This window comes from Leptinotarsa decemlineata, unplaced genomic scaffold (genome assembly GCF_025532065.1).
Source record: "Leptinotarsa decemlineata unplaced genomic scaffold, Ldec_3_MD MMD2_tig00003736_RagTag_RagTag, whole genome shotgun sequence".
In the NCBI taxonomy this organism is placed as follows: Eukaryota; Metazoa; Arthropoda; class Insecta; order Coleoptera; family Chrysomelidae; genus Leptinotarsa; species Leptinotarsa decemlineata.
Genome location: NW_027412593.1, coordinates 4,613,759 through 4,630,237, shown reverse-complemented (window position 1 = coordinate 4,630,237; position 16,479 = coordinate 4,613,759). Strand labels below are relative to the sequence as shown.

Genomic DNA, 16,479 nt, shown 5'->3' with positions numbered 1-16,479 from the left:
GTGAAACAGAAACGAATCCCTTTAGATGTTGAATGCATTATTTCATTCCTCTTTTTTAAGTATTTAAATAATTTTTTAAAGAAAAAGGTTGAAATGATAAGTTTAAAATGCGTTGTTATAGATCTCTTTTATGAAAACTACTTGATTTTCGTCAGTAGGAACATTCCCCATTAGCATGTCCAATAAAGTAAAAATTACTTGAACATGTTATTTGTTTCTTACAAATGCTAGGTCGTCTGACTAAAACTACAAATGCGCGGTAGACTCCTGTTGTTAACTCCGTTCATATGTCTTGTTTCATTTTTTCGACAAACTGATGTCGCCCATCTTTGCACCTGGCTATACAACGCAGGCGATGCCAATAGCACACACACACATTTCACTGAAATGTATTTTAGTTTAAATATAATAATAACTGTACTGGATTTAATTTTTCAACTTATAGCAAAATAAATACAGTTTAATGTATTTGAAATGTATATTCACAATCATTTTTTTCAGAGATGAAGACTTTGATAAAGAAGAAATTGACATGCAAAAGCAATTTATAATCGATTTGGTATATTTTACCGGGAGCTGCTATTCCTGCAATTCGGATTGTAAATCATGTAAATCAATGAATTTCACCGAAAAAGTGGAGAAAGTAAGTTTGAAAGTAACATTGATTCAATTCAAGTGCATTTTGGAACTTCAACATGTTTTTCTATGATATGGACATGTTTGTAGATAATTTTATAAGGTGTATAAATATGAATGGTGTATTATTTTTCATATAAACTTTCTACTTTGGTTGATACTACATTTTTATTTGTCTGAGAGCACATATTCAATGAAATCGTAGCAATCGAGCACACTTATTCATTAGTATTGAGTATCGCAAATAATAAACGAAGATTTCAAACATTAAAGAATAGTACCTGAAGCTTGAAATCAAAATGCTTTCAACTCAACAATAAATAAAGATTTAAATTGTTAATGGCTATTAGATACATGTTTACATTCATAAAACTGGTGAATATGAAATTATTAATTGAAGCAAGGCGACAATTTGGGAAAAAATTACAGTCGATAATTGACGATGCTTTCGTTAGCTGTTACCTCACGATCTGTTTATTTCAGCATTATATCTTTATATACGTTTCTATCGGCTTTGCTTCATCATTGGTACACATTGTTATAACTCCATCTGCCCGGTATATGTGTCCTTTCGGTTGGCCTTAACACAATTATACACTAAAAGATGCGACAGGAGCCTCCGGCATAGAATAAATCCAAAACAAACACTTCTTCCTCTGTTGAAGATGCCAACTTGGTTGGTGAAACGCATTTTTGGTGATTGAGAAAAGTGTTTGTTCTGGAACAATTATACAGGTTGTGAAATTATATTGTCTTGATTTTAATATTCATGATTTATTATTTCATTTGAAGGTAAATCTTCAGTTACCTCATCAATATGCTATATTCGTGTAGAGTATTAATTAATGTTTTGTATTACAGTATCGAAAGAAATGCAATAGAGTGGTTTCAGCCTGCAAATGGAATGATATCGATTTCAATTGTTGCGATGAGATTTTACCTCTTGAAACTGAGTATGGATTTTGTTATTCACTGAATTCTTTACACACAAAGTAAGAAAAACTTTTATATATATATATATATATATATATATATATATATATATATATATATATATATATATCAATTTAATATTAATATATGAGATACACTTGAGAACGAGAACGGATTCTCCCAAAAGGCAATAGATAAATTAGATAATATGATCAAATAAAAAATACACAACAAGGATCAAACCACTCCAACAGATAAGACATCACAACGATGGATAGCATTTACGTACGTAGGTCACCAAAGCAAAATACTAACAAACATCTTCAAACCCCTGAACATCAACATCAAATACAAGCCAGACATGAAAATAACACAAAAAATAAACAGCTATGAAAAAGAAGAAGACAATACTCTAAACGGGGTGTACAGCATACAATGCTCGGACTGCAACAAATTCTATATTGGCCAAACCAAGAAAAAACTGATCCAAAGGTACGACGAGCACAAAAAGGCATACATAAACCCAATAATAAATAAATCAAACCTCGCAACACACGTCATACAAAACAAACATAATTTCCCCCCACCAGAGAACATAAAACTCATAAAACAAGTCAATAAGGGAAATCGTATGGACATCTGGGAAAACTTAAACATCCATAAATGATGATATGATATATTTTTGATGTAGATATGTTTCAAATAATCATAAAAGGTTTTCTTATTCGAAGTTCATTGTAGAAAACGCTCAGAACAATGGAAAAAATATGAATAGGTACCTAAAAATGAAAAAAAAAAACTATCGAAAAACTCTACGATACATAGGGAGACGTGAAAGTTGCTATTATGTTTTTATTCAACTCAGTCAACCAATTTCCAGGGGCAGTAATTTAAAAAAGAATAATTCACACAATTATAATCGAATATTACCGAAACATCCCGAAATATAAAATTTAATTTAATTTCTCAGTATGAAGTGAACGTCTACGATTCAAAAACTACAACAAAAATACAGGTCCGTATTTAAAAATGCAAAGATGGGGGTGGTCCAAGTCAGATGACATCCTGTATAAAAGATTCATGGATACATTCTGAGAGCGCACATCAAGTGCCAATAGCAAAATGTGGACAGATTTTCAATATGTCTGCGAATAAAGAAGATATAGGCAAAAAAATAATTTGGGATTTTTTGGTTTTTCCTCTATATCTCCAGAACCAAAAGAGCTATATTCGATCAACTATATATATATATATATATATATATATATATATATATATATATATATATATATATATATATATATATATATATATATATATATATATATTGTATATATATATTTATATATATATATAGAAGAAGAGGAATAAAAATAAATAGCTGAAAAAACAATTATATTAGTGAAGTAAAATAAAAGTAAAAATGAAACAAATTGAAAAAAATATAACTACAATGGCGGGAGTTGGCCATTTTTCGCTTGATTATAGGTTTCCATATGTTGTGTACCTCTACGCTACCTTGGCTGAATACATTGTTGGATAGCATGTATGCGGCTTCTTTGAATTTCCTCCTAAACCAATGTTCCTCTTTGTGTATGATCTCAGCTTGGGACCATTCGATGTTATGTTGATGGGTCCAAACATGCAATGCTATTTCTGATTTGCTGGTTTCCCCTCGCTGTGTGTGTTTCTTGTGCTCGGCAATGCGAACATTCAATGGCCTCTTAGTTTCACCGATATAGGATTTCCCGCACTCACTGGGTATCCGGTAAATGCAATTCTTGGAATCGCAGTTCTCGTTTGGTGGCCTGGTTTTCGTGAGGCTGCTACAGATAGTATTTCCGGATCTGAAGCAGGTTCTGATATTGTACTTGGATCCAATTCTTCGTATCTTTTCCGATAATCCTCTGATGTAGGGAAGTGCAAGCTCTGGTTGTGACGGCTTCTCTTCCTTTCGGGGCTCCTGCTGTCTTTTAGCCAAAGTTTGTTCCACCATCGCTTTGGAGTAGCCATTTCGTTGAAGATAATTTTTGATGATGTCTAGTTCTTTCTCGAGACCTTCCTTCGTATTACAAAGTCCTAAAGCACGGTCTAATAGAGTTTTGATGATTTAATAATGCTTCAATAACTTTTAATTATTATATGTGGGCGTTTTCGATAGCAGTCTGTGGTATCATATTCATGGATCTACTCAAACTGAACGTTATCTTCTTGTTTGTTCTTTTATATGGTTAGAACTCCTTACTGCCACCTCCTTTCATCCGGCTGTCTCTTTACATTTTCCTATACTTGGGTTACATCAGGCAATATTCTTTGTGTTGGTGTTTCTCTAGGTTCATTTTTTCTAGGAATGTGTATTGTATATTGAATGTGTATAGTATATTGAATGTTAGGTCTTGTTGTGTTTTGATTTGTATGTGTTCCTCGATAAGTTAATTATGACTTTTGAATTTATGGATGTTTAGGTTTTCCCAGATATCCATACGGTTTCCTTTATTGACTTGTAGTAAAGAATATTAATATTTGGATATTTTTGAATTGAGTTATCTAGGCGGTGCAAAACTCCGCATGATAAAGGCTACTTCTATGTATATTGACAGATTCTGGACCTGGTGGCGTACAGTGAAAAATGTATCTTTATTTTTGTAAACATATATGCAGAGTTTATAGAGGTCAATAAGATGTGTTCATGTCAGTGACTTGATGAACATTTTTGTGCATAACAACTTTTTCTGTCTTATAATTCGAGACAGTTCTTCTATACTCATCCTAGTACCTAAGTGTTGCAAATCAAAATAACCGTAGAATTTAGCATTTGCCAAAAATCTCACGTTAAAATGTAAAACCCCGTTAATCCGTAGCTCGCACAAGTTTCGACTTCTTAGAGTTGTCATTCGTAGGAGGATGAAAGTTGGTAACGGAAAAACATATTTCAACAAATGTAACATCGTAGTTATGTGATTATTGAGAATTTAGAATTAGAAATGAATACAAAGTTTTTTGCAGGAAACCCAACGGTCAGAAAATGGATTTAACAATGAACAGAAAAACAGGACCTGGGGAACTTTGGCTTCGAACAAATGAAGATATCAGGGTACTTATATTTTTTTTAATTATTTGTTACAAGAACAATTCCAATTGAGTATAATTTTTTTAACAACATTCAATATTTGTAGTTATCTTAACTGAAACTTTCATAAGATATTGTACTACATTAGTTTCATTCAGACAACGAACCGGGACATCTCATATAAGAATTGGATATTGTAAAGACTGAACCGATGAGGTCTAGTCAAGGATTTAACATACTGTTACGAATGTTAATATTCAACAGTCAGTCGGTAGCCAAGCGGTTCGGCGTGAGTGCTTTGTTCACTCACTCGAATTGAGTGCCGTGTTGGTCGGTGGTTCAAGCCCTAGTCTGAACGATCGATCTTCACTTGCTACCGACCAACCTGTGTTAGGAATTACACGTTGAAAGGTAAGACCTCGTTAATCCTTAACTCGCACAAGTTTCGACTTCTGAGGGTTGTCGTTCGTAGGGGTGCGACAGCTGGTTAACGGAAAAACAGAAAAACAAAGAAAACATTTTTTTTTAAACAGTGTTGTCATACTATTTGTTGTGAAATTGGCCGCGGTGGTAGTGCGCCAGACTAAAGATCGGAAGACCGTGGGTTCGATTCCTGCCTCGACCAGATATTTTTCTCGAGAGAATGTATCTGGTTGAAGCTGGGATGATTCTGCAACCGTGTTAGGAATCACACGTTGAAAGGTAAGACCTCGTTAGTCCTTAGCTCGCAAAGTTTCTCAACTTCTGAGAGTTGTCGTTCGTATGGGGGCAACAGCTGATTAACATAAAAACAGACAGACATATTTTATTACTGTCACTGATCAAACATTTAGCCGAGTGGTTGTGTGGAAGCTAAAGTCCGCCAGAATAAATAAAGACAATTTATTATTATTATTAAGTGAAATATTTAGGGATCATCAACAAATACAGATACAAATATGAAAGTAGCACCTATCACGATTTTGTAGCTCTTTTATAATGAAAATCCCAAAGTAAACTATTCCAGTAAGTTATCGGCCTGTTCCATTCGATATGGAAGTAATTGTGCCTCCATTTACTACAGAAAGTGAAACATGTGAAAGTGAATGAACACTTGTAAATATTTTTGGGAACAATTCTTTCTACTTCTTCATACAAAATGTATGGGAATCTTCTGAAGAACGAGTTGCCAAAAATAGAATACAAAGGTGAAAAGGAAATCGATTTGAGGTTAGCAAAAGAAAATAACTAAAAAAGTGAAGTCAAAGTGCAATGTCAGTGAGAAAGTTGATATTATGGACAATTACTAGTGTTCAATATATTGGGTTAGAAAAGATTTTGTAAATTGATTTTCACATCGAATCAATATATTTTTTTATCGAATTCAATAACTATATTGAGAAAATGTTGAGGTCAATCTAAAATATATAGCCTTTGTCTACTACTTCGTCATGAAAAATCATAATCAAATAGGTAAACAATTTCAGGACGTCAAATTAACCACTAATAGTGGATTTTTATGAAATTCCCCAAAACAGCATAAAGCAATAACAGAAACGTGAAACTGATTCAATTTTATTTGCAAAACCGCAATATTGTATTTCCTTCTAGGTATTTTTCCACGCCCCAGAAGATGTACCGTTCATAAACTCGGATCCAGATCAAAGAAAAGATGTTATGCTGGGCGAAGTTTTCAACATATCTGTAAATGTAAGTATTTCTGTAATCCATTTTCTGTGTACATAACTCATTCCTAGCGCAGTAGTGTGACTATGAGGTTTCTAGGCCATCTGCTCAGGAAACCTCATACGATGTTGGCTGGTCTAGAAACTTCATACGATTTATGTGCTGTGATATCAATAGTATAGTGTGTGTAGCAAGGGCTGAAGAGTTCTTTGTGTAACGACGTTTTCAAATGAATTATAGAGTGGGACGTTGTTGGATGCCGCCATTGTTGGATGAGGAGTTATGGTTGTTGTATGAAACGTGATGGCATGATGATGTGTTATTATTGTATGAAAGATGGTGGTCTGCTGAAATGTTATTGGTCGTGTGACATCGAAGGCGGTTGGTCAAACTTGAGTCAAAATAGCTGCCGCGCAAAAGAGGGGCAAAAAAACAACCTCTCCTGAAAATATACTCCTTTCAATTAGGATAAAATATTGTACGTTCACGAGTTGTTTTTCTTGGAAGTTGACGTCATGATAGCGTCATTCATGGGAAACTATCAGTTTGTGTGAGTGGAATAATCTAGTCTTGACATTCGGTAGTTTGGAACGCGGCTGGTAAAAAAAACTGAGGTTGCGCTGCGAGTGGAGCTGCGTGCTAGCGTTTTTGTGGTTGAGAACGCGCTTACATGTGTTAGTCGAGGATGTAGGACATTATGGAACAATGTAAATGTAGACAAGTAAGTTATGGAAGTAGGGGAGAAAAGTCGATTCAACAGAAATTACTGGATGTGCGGAGTTCAGTGAGAATTTTTTTTAACGAATATAGACGTAACTTGAAAGAATTTGTTAACCAAGTGCGCGCTCTGGTGATAGATTTGCGAGTTTTACGAAGAAAATCATCCTTGTTTTAAGTAGTTCTCCCGAACCTTTCCATATTCCCATCATTGTCTACGAATCGGGACAAAGTAAACGAATCGCTTGACACGAGTTGGTTCTCGAAGCCAACACCGACACAAGCACCAACGAGAATAATGGTGAAACGACTCAGTAAGTTGTGGTAGTATACAAAAAACGAATTTGCGTAAAAATTCATAAACTTTCTATATACCACATCGTTTTGTCGATTTTGGAATTTTTCAGGACCCTGCGATGATTCATCATAAAGTGCCAAGTGCTGGATATCAGAAGAAACTCCTCTGATTCCTACAGCTTTCTGGTAACTTTTGACATAATTCAGGTCGGTCAAATGAAGAAAGTATTTGATCAGGATATCATTGACGTCATCGTAGGTACTATATGACCCCTGACTTATACGGATTCCGTGAATGCACTTTTCCAAATAGGAATAAGAAAATAGTTAAAACACCGATCGTAAATGAATATTTACGATCGGTGTTTTACTTTAAATGTAAATTTAAATTTATTTTACTTTAAATGTTCACTCAGCGGTGTTCTGACAAGTCGAGACAATCTTTTGATCTAACAACGGTGAAATTCAATGTCTGAGTCAGCGTTCTGCTCGTCTCAATTCGTTGGTTATTGTTCGTAATAAATGACTTAAGTGCAATATTGTTTTCCAATTTAAATTAAATTCACTTGTTGTGGTAATTTGTTTTTGTGAGTCGTGCAGGTACGTCTGATAAAATGTCTTGACATCGTCAGATGATGGTTTGATCAATTCCAAAACGTTTTATTAACCATGTGTCATTAGAATTCGTCTACTTTACATAGATCAATGGAGAATTCTAGTCTATTATTCAATACTTTAGACCAATTCAAGTAACACTTCATTGTGAAATTTCCACTAGACAGTTGATAAAACCTCAACACGTGTTTCGCTATGCAATAGCTTCATCAATCGTTTCCATGCTCATGTTTTCATACATGCAAAGAAGTGGGTGGGTGTAGGGATTGGTGGGTCTAATATAAGTCTAACATCATTTTAGGTTATAGAGATAAGCAATGACGAGAATGTATACAACATACCTGTTTATAAACGCGGATGTAAATTTCCATGGGAAAATGAGGAATTGGTGGTACACGATCATTACAGTTATTCTACTTGTGTTGTACAATGCCACGCAGAAAATCATATAGAACTATGTAATTGCACTCACCATTTGATGCCCAAGTACAGTAAGTCTCATTTTCTTTTGTTCACTTTAACATTTTAGGTATGATGTGGTCTTATATTCAATGATTATATACATATTCAACATATCAGTTACATTATTAGAATTACGTTATTGTGATTACTCTTTTTTTATTTTTGGGTATTGAAACCCAAAATTTCGCTCTTCACTTAATGAAAATGATTATTTTCTTTTTTTTCAGATAGAATTAAGTACTGTGATATGGAGGGGCTGAAGTGTCTTACTGACAATTTTGGTAAGCAAGTTTCTCACCAAGTTTGAGATAAAAACTCTTTTCAATTACAGAAACGGTGAATCGATTACATGCCAAGGGTACTGGGTTGGATAAACCCGGTCTTGTTTGTGATTGCTTACCTTCATGTGTAGAGCCAGAGTACAAAGTAGTTTCCGACACAAAAGTGTTAGTTTTGTTTTTTTGTGATACTTAAGAACATACATTTTGTACTTTTTTTACAGGCTGAAGACAGCTCAAAGCGAAATCAATATAAGGATGCAGTCTTTGCCAAACTCAAGATTTAAAAGGATCGTAATAAGGACAACATTGGATTTAGTTGGTAAATCACATCCTATTAATGACATTACTTGAGTGCTTCCCATATTTCTGCTAACGCAGTTGTCGGTTTCAAATATTGTTTTTTTGCATTGTCTTCAAGCGAAGACCGCTTACCCAGTACTGATGATTCCCAAGAGGCTGAAACAGTTGTTTGCCTTCGACTTTAAATTGGAATCAAATTGTGAATGATCATAATGGTACTTCTCTATTTATATTTTCGTTTTCATGCAGTCTTTACCAAACTCAAGATTTAAAAAGATCGTAATAAGGACAACATTGGACCCAGTTGTTAAATCACAACCTAATGATGGCATTACTTGAGTGCTTCCCATATATCTGTTAACGCAGTTGTCGAGTTCAAAGATTGTTTTTTTGCATTTTCGTCAAGCGAAAACCGCTCACCCAGTACTGATGATGTCCAAGCGGCTGAAACAGTTGTCTGTCTGTGACTTTGAATTGGAATCAAATTGTGAATAATCATAATGGTACTAGTTCTCCATTTATATTTTGATTTTCTTAAAATAATTTTCCAACATTGAATATATTAACCTTTTTCGAGGTAAAATGACTGACTAAAAATACTATTCATTTAGCAGAAATACGTGGTGAACAATGAATAAACTTGTTGAAGTAAGTGTTATAAAGGTATTCCAGTAATTTTACGAGTGTGAAAAACTGTTGATTTTATTATAGAAAAATTTTCCAGCAATATACAAATTTCAGAGAAATTGGTACTCTTCAAATATTCGATACTATGAAATGTTTTTTGTTTGCATTCAAAAATCAGAAAAATTTAGCAACACTGAGTTTGGTTTAATACAACAGCACAGCGCCCACCGAGAGAGTAATGAAAGTGTTAAAAATGATGCAAATGAAACAGGGTTATAAAACATAGCATAGTATTTGAAATAAAAAAACAAATTATATCTTGTGAATCTCAGGCTGTTTTACTTGTTTTCAACCTTTTTGTCAGTATTGTAGACAACTTTACTGCAGTCGGTTATAATTTGTTAATATTCTAACAGGACCGCAAATTGATGTGTGTTCAAGGGCTTCGACATGTCCTTAGACAACACTGCATGAAAGATATCTATAGTCCGTTCATAATTTGTCGATAGCACAAAATGAGGGCCCAAGTCATAAAACGGTCGTAAAACTCGTAAAATCATAGGCGGAGGTTCCTGAGGTGTTTATTCATTAAATATAAAGCTTCAGTTTATATTCGAAACTTGCCTTGAGAGGGTGAAGTTGTTACGAACGAAAATAATTTTTGGTTTAGTACATTTTTTAATCGCATTTAATTTACGGCTCGTTGGTGTTCCGGCGTCTACGGCAGTAATTAACGTCTCTAATATTTATTTTGCGAATTTTGTGCAGTGCGTGAGTAACTTTTTTTCATATTCCTTCAAACATATACGTACCTTTCGTTCCTGCTTGTTTTGTTTGATTGCTTGCGATGGCTTCGTCATCATCATCAACATCATCAAGTTTTACACCGGTACTGTTGCGTACAGTCAGTAAGTCTGTCTATTCACCAAGAGAGAAGACTATTGTTTTGAACGTTCACGATGCTCTGGTTTCTCAGAATCCCACAAACACTGTTCAGAACATAATCAAGAGTTGTGCCAACATGACGGGCGTAACCCGCGTAACAAAAAGGTATAGCTAACCCAAATACCAACGAATACTTAAAGAGGGGGAGAAAAACTATTGAAATTGATGAATTTCCCAAAAATGGTATTCGAAGGAAAATTCACGAATTTTTTTACAAAAAAGAAATACCCAACTTAAACAAAATTTTACAAGAAGTTAGAGACGACCCGGATTTGCCTCATGTCGGACGAACCAAATTGTGGCAAGTTTTAAAAGAATTAAATTTCCGGTGGGAGAAATCAGACCGAAAATCACTTTTGATTGACCGGGAAGAGATAATATGTTGGAGAAGAAAGTATCTAAGATCTATACGAAAATTTCGGGCTGAAGGAAGGCCAATTTACTATCAGGACGAAACGTGGGTAAACGCAGGTCATACTCTCACAAAAATTTGGACAGATAAAAATATATCAAGCTCCAGGCAAGCCTTTATGGAAGGTTGGTCTACTGGTATTTCCCCACCCTCTGGTAAAGGCAGTAGATTAATAGTTTCTCACATTGGCAGTGAAAAAGGATTTGCTAAGCATGGTTTGTTGGAATTTGAATCCAAAAGCACAAAAGACTATCACGAGGAGATGACAGCTGATGTTTTCGAAGAGTATTTTGAGCAGATGATTGAACATATACCACCAAACTCAATTATAGTATTAGATAATGCACCTTATCATTCACGACTAGTTGAAAGACTTCCAACGACTGCGTGGAAGAAACAGGATATCATTGACTGGATGCGGAATAAGTCCCTGCCTTACGAAGATGGAATGGTTAAAGCAGAACTTTTAAAAATTGCCCGGCAACACAAATCTAAGTTCAAGAAATACGTAGTTGACAAAATGGCGGAAAGACGAAACATCACAGTCCTTAGACTTCCACCCTACCACTGCGAATTAAATCCAATTGAACTCATTTGGGCATAAATGAAAAGCTATGTGGCTAGAAAAAATACGTCATATAAAATACAAGGTGTACGTGAATTGTTATATGAGTCTTTACAACATATTACAGAACAAAATTGGCGAGATGCAGTAAGACATGCAATAGAAGAAGAACAAAAAATGTGGGATCTTGACAATATAATTGATGCGACTGTAGAGACACAACCGCTAATTATTAACCTGCAAGACGACTCGGATTCCGAAGATGATCCTGTTTATTTTGAATTTGAATAGTTTTTGTAAGTAATCGTAGTTTATATCATTTAAAAATAGGTATTAATTAAATAAATGTATCTTTTACAAATTGCAAGTAACTTATTATTTTTGAATAAAATAAAGAATTTTTTTTAAATAAAAATACAGTTTACAGTACCTACAGTTTAAGAATATTAATATATTTATTTAAAGTAACTAATGTTTTAATCATATACTCTACGACACTGGTCACTCATTTCCACTCAAAATACCTACATAATCGGATTGAAAGTTTTATAGCTGTATTGTATTTCTTCAGATACAAGGTGGGTTAGTCGAAAACATCTTAAACTGCCAGTTTTAGTTTGGTTTTTGTTATTATATCATATCAGCTGTCCTCTCTGTATTTCAGTTCTCTAATGAGGGTCAAACTTGCAGTGAGCTATCAACAAATTATGAACGGACTATAAACAGTTGGATGTGAAGGAACTCATAATCTTAAAATAATAGAATTTATTATTATTATCATTTATAGAATCCTTTTTTTCAGTTTCTATTGGAGGAACGGCAGGACTTTTTATTGGAGCTTCACTTCTTAGCGGAATAGAAACCATTTATCTATTGTGTTTAAGAAAAAAGGCGAACTAATGAAATAATTTACATTTCAAGAGTGGTTCTACGATCAACAAATATTGTATGAGCAATGGCAATATCTGCTGATATATTAAAGTAGATGGATATCATTACTTAAAACGTTTAGCAATAATATTTATTCATCATGTCAACCAATCTTGTACTCATTACCTATATGAAAAAATCTTTCGGTGCACATTTTGCTGGTTTTAGAAGCACATATAGTCGAATAGTGCATATACAAGTAAACAACTTTTTGTTGCCTGAAATTTCACACATGAATATGAACTGTTTTTTCAAATAATTTAGATGTTTTGATGTAGTAGTTCTAGTTTTACAAATATGAAGTTGAGGATATTTTACATGAAAATGCACATTAGTGTTTGGATGTATACACACATTTAATATGATTTTCTTATACGATATCCTATTAGAAGTAAGCACTATTCTATTCTGAATTCAACTATAGTCTATTTCAAAAGAGTGTAGAGTAATAAATCATGAAGTGTCATAAAATTTGCCTGAATTTCGTTGTGGTCCATGGGCGTAGGCAAATCTTAGGATTATTAAACTTAATAATTAAAGTAAATTAAAAATTACAGACATAGATAATAATAAAAGGCCATTTTTGGGAAGTAATTTGGTCTAAAACTAAGTACCTACATGTATTTAGGTAAGTAAAATTTCTTAAAAAAAGATTAAGATTAATTTTAGTGGTTCTTGTAAACTTATTTAATATGCAATTTGGGTTCATATACTTGAGCATGATTTCTCAAAAAAGGGTAAACACTTAGTTCCGAGGTGCCATGTCATTATAATAATCCCTTTTTGACCCTGCCCACCAATCATGCAATACCTATTAAACCCAGGTAATTAAGAAAAAGGGTTTAAATATATTGTAATGGTGTCTTAAACATTCGAGTTATAATAGTCATTGTTACTACACCAATTAAACGTACAGTGATATTGTGATATAGAAATAGTGAAAAAGTTATAAAATGGGGACATTTACTCCAAAGAAAAGAAGTGTAAAAAATTCTCCGCTATCTGTTTGCGAAAAAGTTATAATTTTAAATGTATATGATTGCATAAAACACGATCACCCTAGTTTGTCTGTGCAAGAAAGTGTTGAGCGATGTGCCCGAATGACTGGAATTGGACAGTCCACGATTTTTAAATTATTGCGAGAAAGAAAGATATCAGGCCAGGTAAGTCCATGCAAGAGAAAATCAGGAAGACCAATAAAAATCTTAGATGAAGACACCAAATGTGACATTCGAAGAAAAGTTCATTCGTTTCATTTTAAAAAGGAAATACCCACTCTTGAAAAAATATTTATCGAGATAAGCCAAGATAACGATATTCCTTTGATATCCAGAAAACTTTTATGGAAAACTTTAAAAAGTATGAATTTTGCCTGGGAAAAGCACAATCGAAAGGCACTATTACTGGAAAGTGATGAAATTGTTTGCTGGAGACGAAAATATTTGACAACTATAAAGCAGTACCGCAGAGAGCAAAAGAAAATTTTTTATCTTGATGAGACGTGGATAAACGAAGGTTATATAGTCAAAAAAATGTGGCAAGATAAAAATATAACAAGTTCTCGCCAAGTTTTCATAGAAGGCCTTTCGACGGGTATTAAAGTGCCTTCGGGAAAAGGGAAGAGGCTTATAATTGCTCACATTGGAAGCGAAGACGGATTTTTAAAAGAAGGTTTGTTAAGCTTTGAGTCGTGCCGGACGGGAGATTATCATGAGGACATGAATTCGGATGTCTTCGAAGACTACTTCGGGGAAATGTTAAAATTTCTTTCAAATGATTCGGTCGTGGTTATGGATAATGCAAGCTACCATTCAAGGCGCTTAGAGAAGGTACCAACTTCAGCTTGGAGAAAGCAAGAAATTATTAACTGGCTGTCAAATAAAGGTATTCAGTTTGAGACGAATTCAGTAAAGAAGGAACTACTAGCCATAGTAAAACAACATAAATCTCGCTTCATGAAATATGCCGTAGAAGATGTAGCAGAAAAGTATAAAGTAACTGTGCTGCGCCTACCGCCATATCATTGCGAATTAAATCCTATAGAACTTATATGGGCACAAGTTAAAGGATATGTTGCAAGGCACAATACCACATTTAAAATGAAAGATGTCAAGGTATTGTTTGATCAAGCCATTATGGAAATCACATCAGAAAACTGGCAAAAAGCAATCCAGCATGTTTTAAAAGAGGAAGATAAAATGTGGGAACTGGACAACTTGGTCGATCAGGTGGTTGACCCTATAATTATAACACCAGGGGATGATGACAGTTCTTCGGATGAAGACTATACTGATGTAGAATAATTTAATTGAATTGTAAATATACTGTAGCGGGATAAGCAATCTGGACAGAGACCAGTGTATCAGTGACAGTGACACTTTTGCTTAGGTTAGGGTTTAGAATTAAGGGTAGTCTGAATAATTATTTTCTCGGAAGGTTCTCGAAAATTGTACCTAGTAATCTCTAGAACATTCAATTAGGGTATAAATAGAGTGTTGTAAAACGTTAAGGGAAGTTCACAGTTTTAGTATTGTTCAAGTGTCAAATTGTAATAACGTATCCAGTAAAGTTCTTGTCGTTTTTGTGAATAAATTGATTTAAAGTCCCCACAAGTGTTTCAATACGTAAAGTTCGTTCGTGTGTGTTTGTGAGTATTTCCCGATTTCGGTTCGTATATATTTTATTGTTACATTTTATATTTTTTTAATAACACTGTTCTGCTGTATTAAATTTTTATTTCCTTTAATATAATTTTTATGAATGCATATTCTTTTGGCAATTATCCCACTAGCGCGCCTCTGGCTCAGTATTTATCCGTCGATAACAATGGACAAATCCCTTAAAACAGGGTGATACCTAACTGCTCTTTATGAAACGACATAATTTTGCAATGCGGACTAGGGAAGTGACAGAATTTATTGACGGATCACCCTGTAGCGCTTTTGAATACTTAATGAGATTTTATTACTCTACACTCTTTTGAAATAGACTATAGATGAAGGTAGTAGAGTCATAGGTGATCTGAGGAGTTGATAACATAGTTTATATATAATACAAAGCTGGCGACTGTAGTTGTTGATAGTGACGTATATATAATCTTTAAATATCATTGGAGTTTTTTCCCAACACCAAGCCGTTATTTTAACACCTCGACACGTGTTTCGATCACCAAGTGATCATCTTCAAAAGGAAGATCAAAACTTTTTGATCTTCCCATAAGAAGTCTAATCCTGCTGAAATTGTACCATATTTGCTGGAACTTGTGGGTTTGATGGATCAGGATATGAATTTGACTGTTGCAGAACACATCCTTTGAAAAACGTGCGTAACAAAATTTCAATCGACGTGACTGCACAGTTTTTTGAACGTAGATCTGTTTAATAACTATCGAATTCATTTCATTTGGCATTATCATAATATATTCACATTGTATGTATACGTACATTGTAGGGAATAAGAAATATTCATAATAGATTTCTCAGCTTTGATGAGCCATAACAACGCCTTTGTTTTCTATAGAGATATGCATAGTTGCAGCCTGTTGACTGCAGATGCTTCTGATATTGTTATAGGAGACATTTCGTACTGTCATAATTTTTGACATGCATGTTAGAAGTTATTTTGGGCAATCGGCGGCTACTAATAGTAATATAAAATAACTAAACGATGATCTAAAACACGGGTCTCTAAACTTTGAAGCCTTCGGGCCATAATGATTTTTTTCAGTTTTTTCCAGGGCCAATTTCTGCCCCTAAGTATATTTCTAGACTAGGATAGTCGCAAAGTGCATGACCTAAGCAAACTTGCACTTTTTTTGCATTTCAATTATTATTGTGTATTGTGACACTTAACGACATCTAGTGGCGAGTAGTGGTACTATGTACTCTCTTTTTCAGCAACCCGCTAGGTGACATTAGGCGTAATTAAATATTTGAAATTACCGCGTTGGTTCGAGAAAGTTCTGGTTCTAGCTAGTGTATTCCGATCATCTCGAGATGGCAGTAATAATTGCATATAAAAAGGC

The 16,479-nt window shown here is 34.1% G+C and overlaps 1 protein-coding gene across 2 annotated transcripts in view; it reads left to right on the top strand.

Annotated features, from left to right (window-relative positions):
- The window catches only part of LOC111509857 (adenosine deaminase-like protein), a 44,377-nt gene extending 31,542 nt beyond the window's left edge, over positions 1-12,835 (top strand). For both annotated transcript variants that reach the window (XM_074178327.1, XM_074178326.1), the window contains exons 3-11: positions 502-643; positions 1,498-1,628; positions 4,576-4,663; positions 6,230-6,328; positions 8,235-8,424; positions 8,623-8,676; positions 8,727-8,841; positions 8,898-8,995; positions 12,328-12,835. In XM_074178327.1, coding sequence (XP_074034428.1) covers positions 502-643; positions 1,498-1,628; positions 4,576-4,663; positions 6,230-6,328; positions 8,235-8,424; positions 8,623-8,676; positions 8,727-8,841; positions 8,898-8,995; positions 12,328-12,425 — 1,015 coding nt within the window. In that variant the 3' untranslated portion in view covers positions 12,426-12,835. The remainder of the gene's footprint in view (positions 1-501; positions 644-1,497; positions 1,629-4,575; positions 4,664-6,229; positions 6,329-8,234; positions 8,425-8,622; positions 8,677-8,726; positions 8,842-8,897; positions 8,996-12,327) is intronic.
- The last annotated feature ends 3,644 nt before the right edge of the window (positions 12,836-16,479 follow it).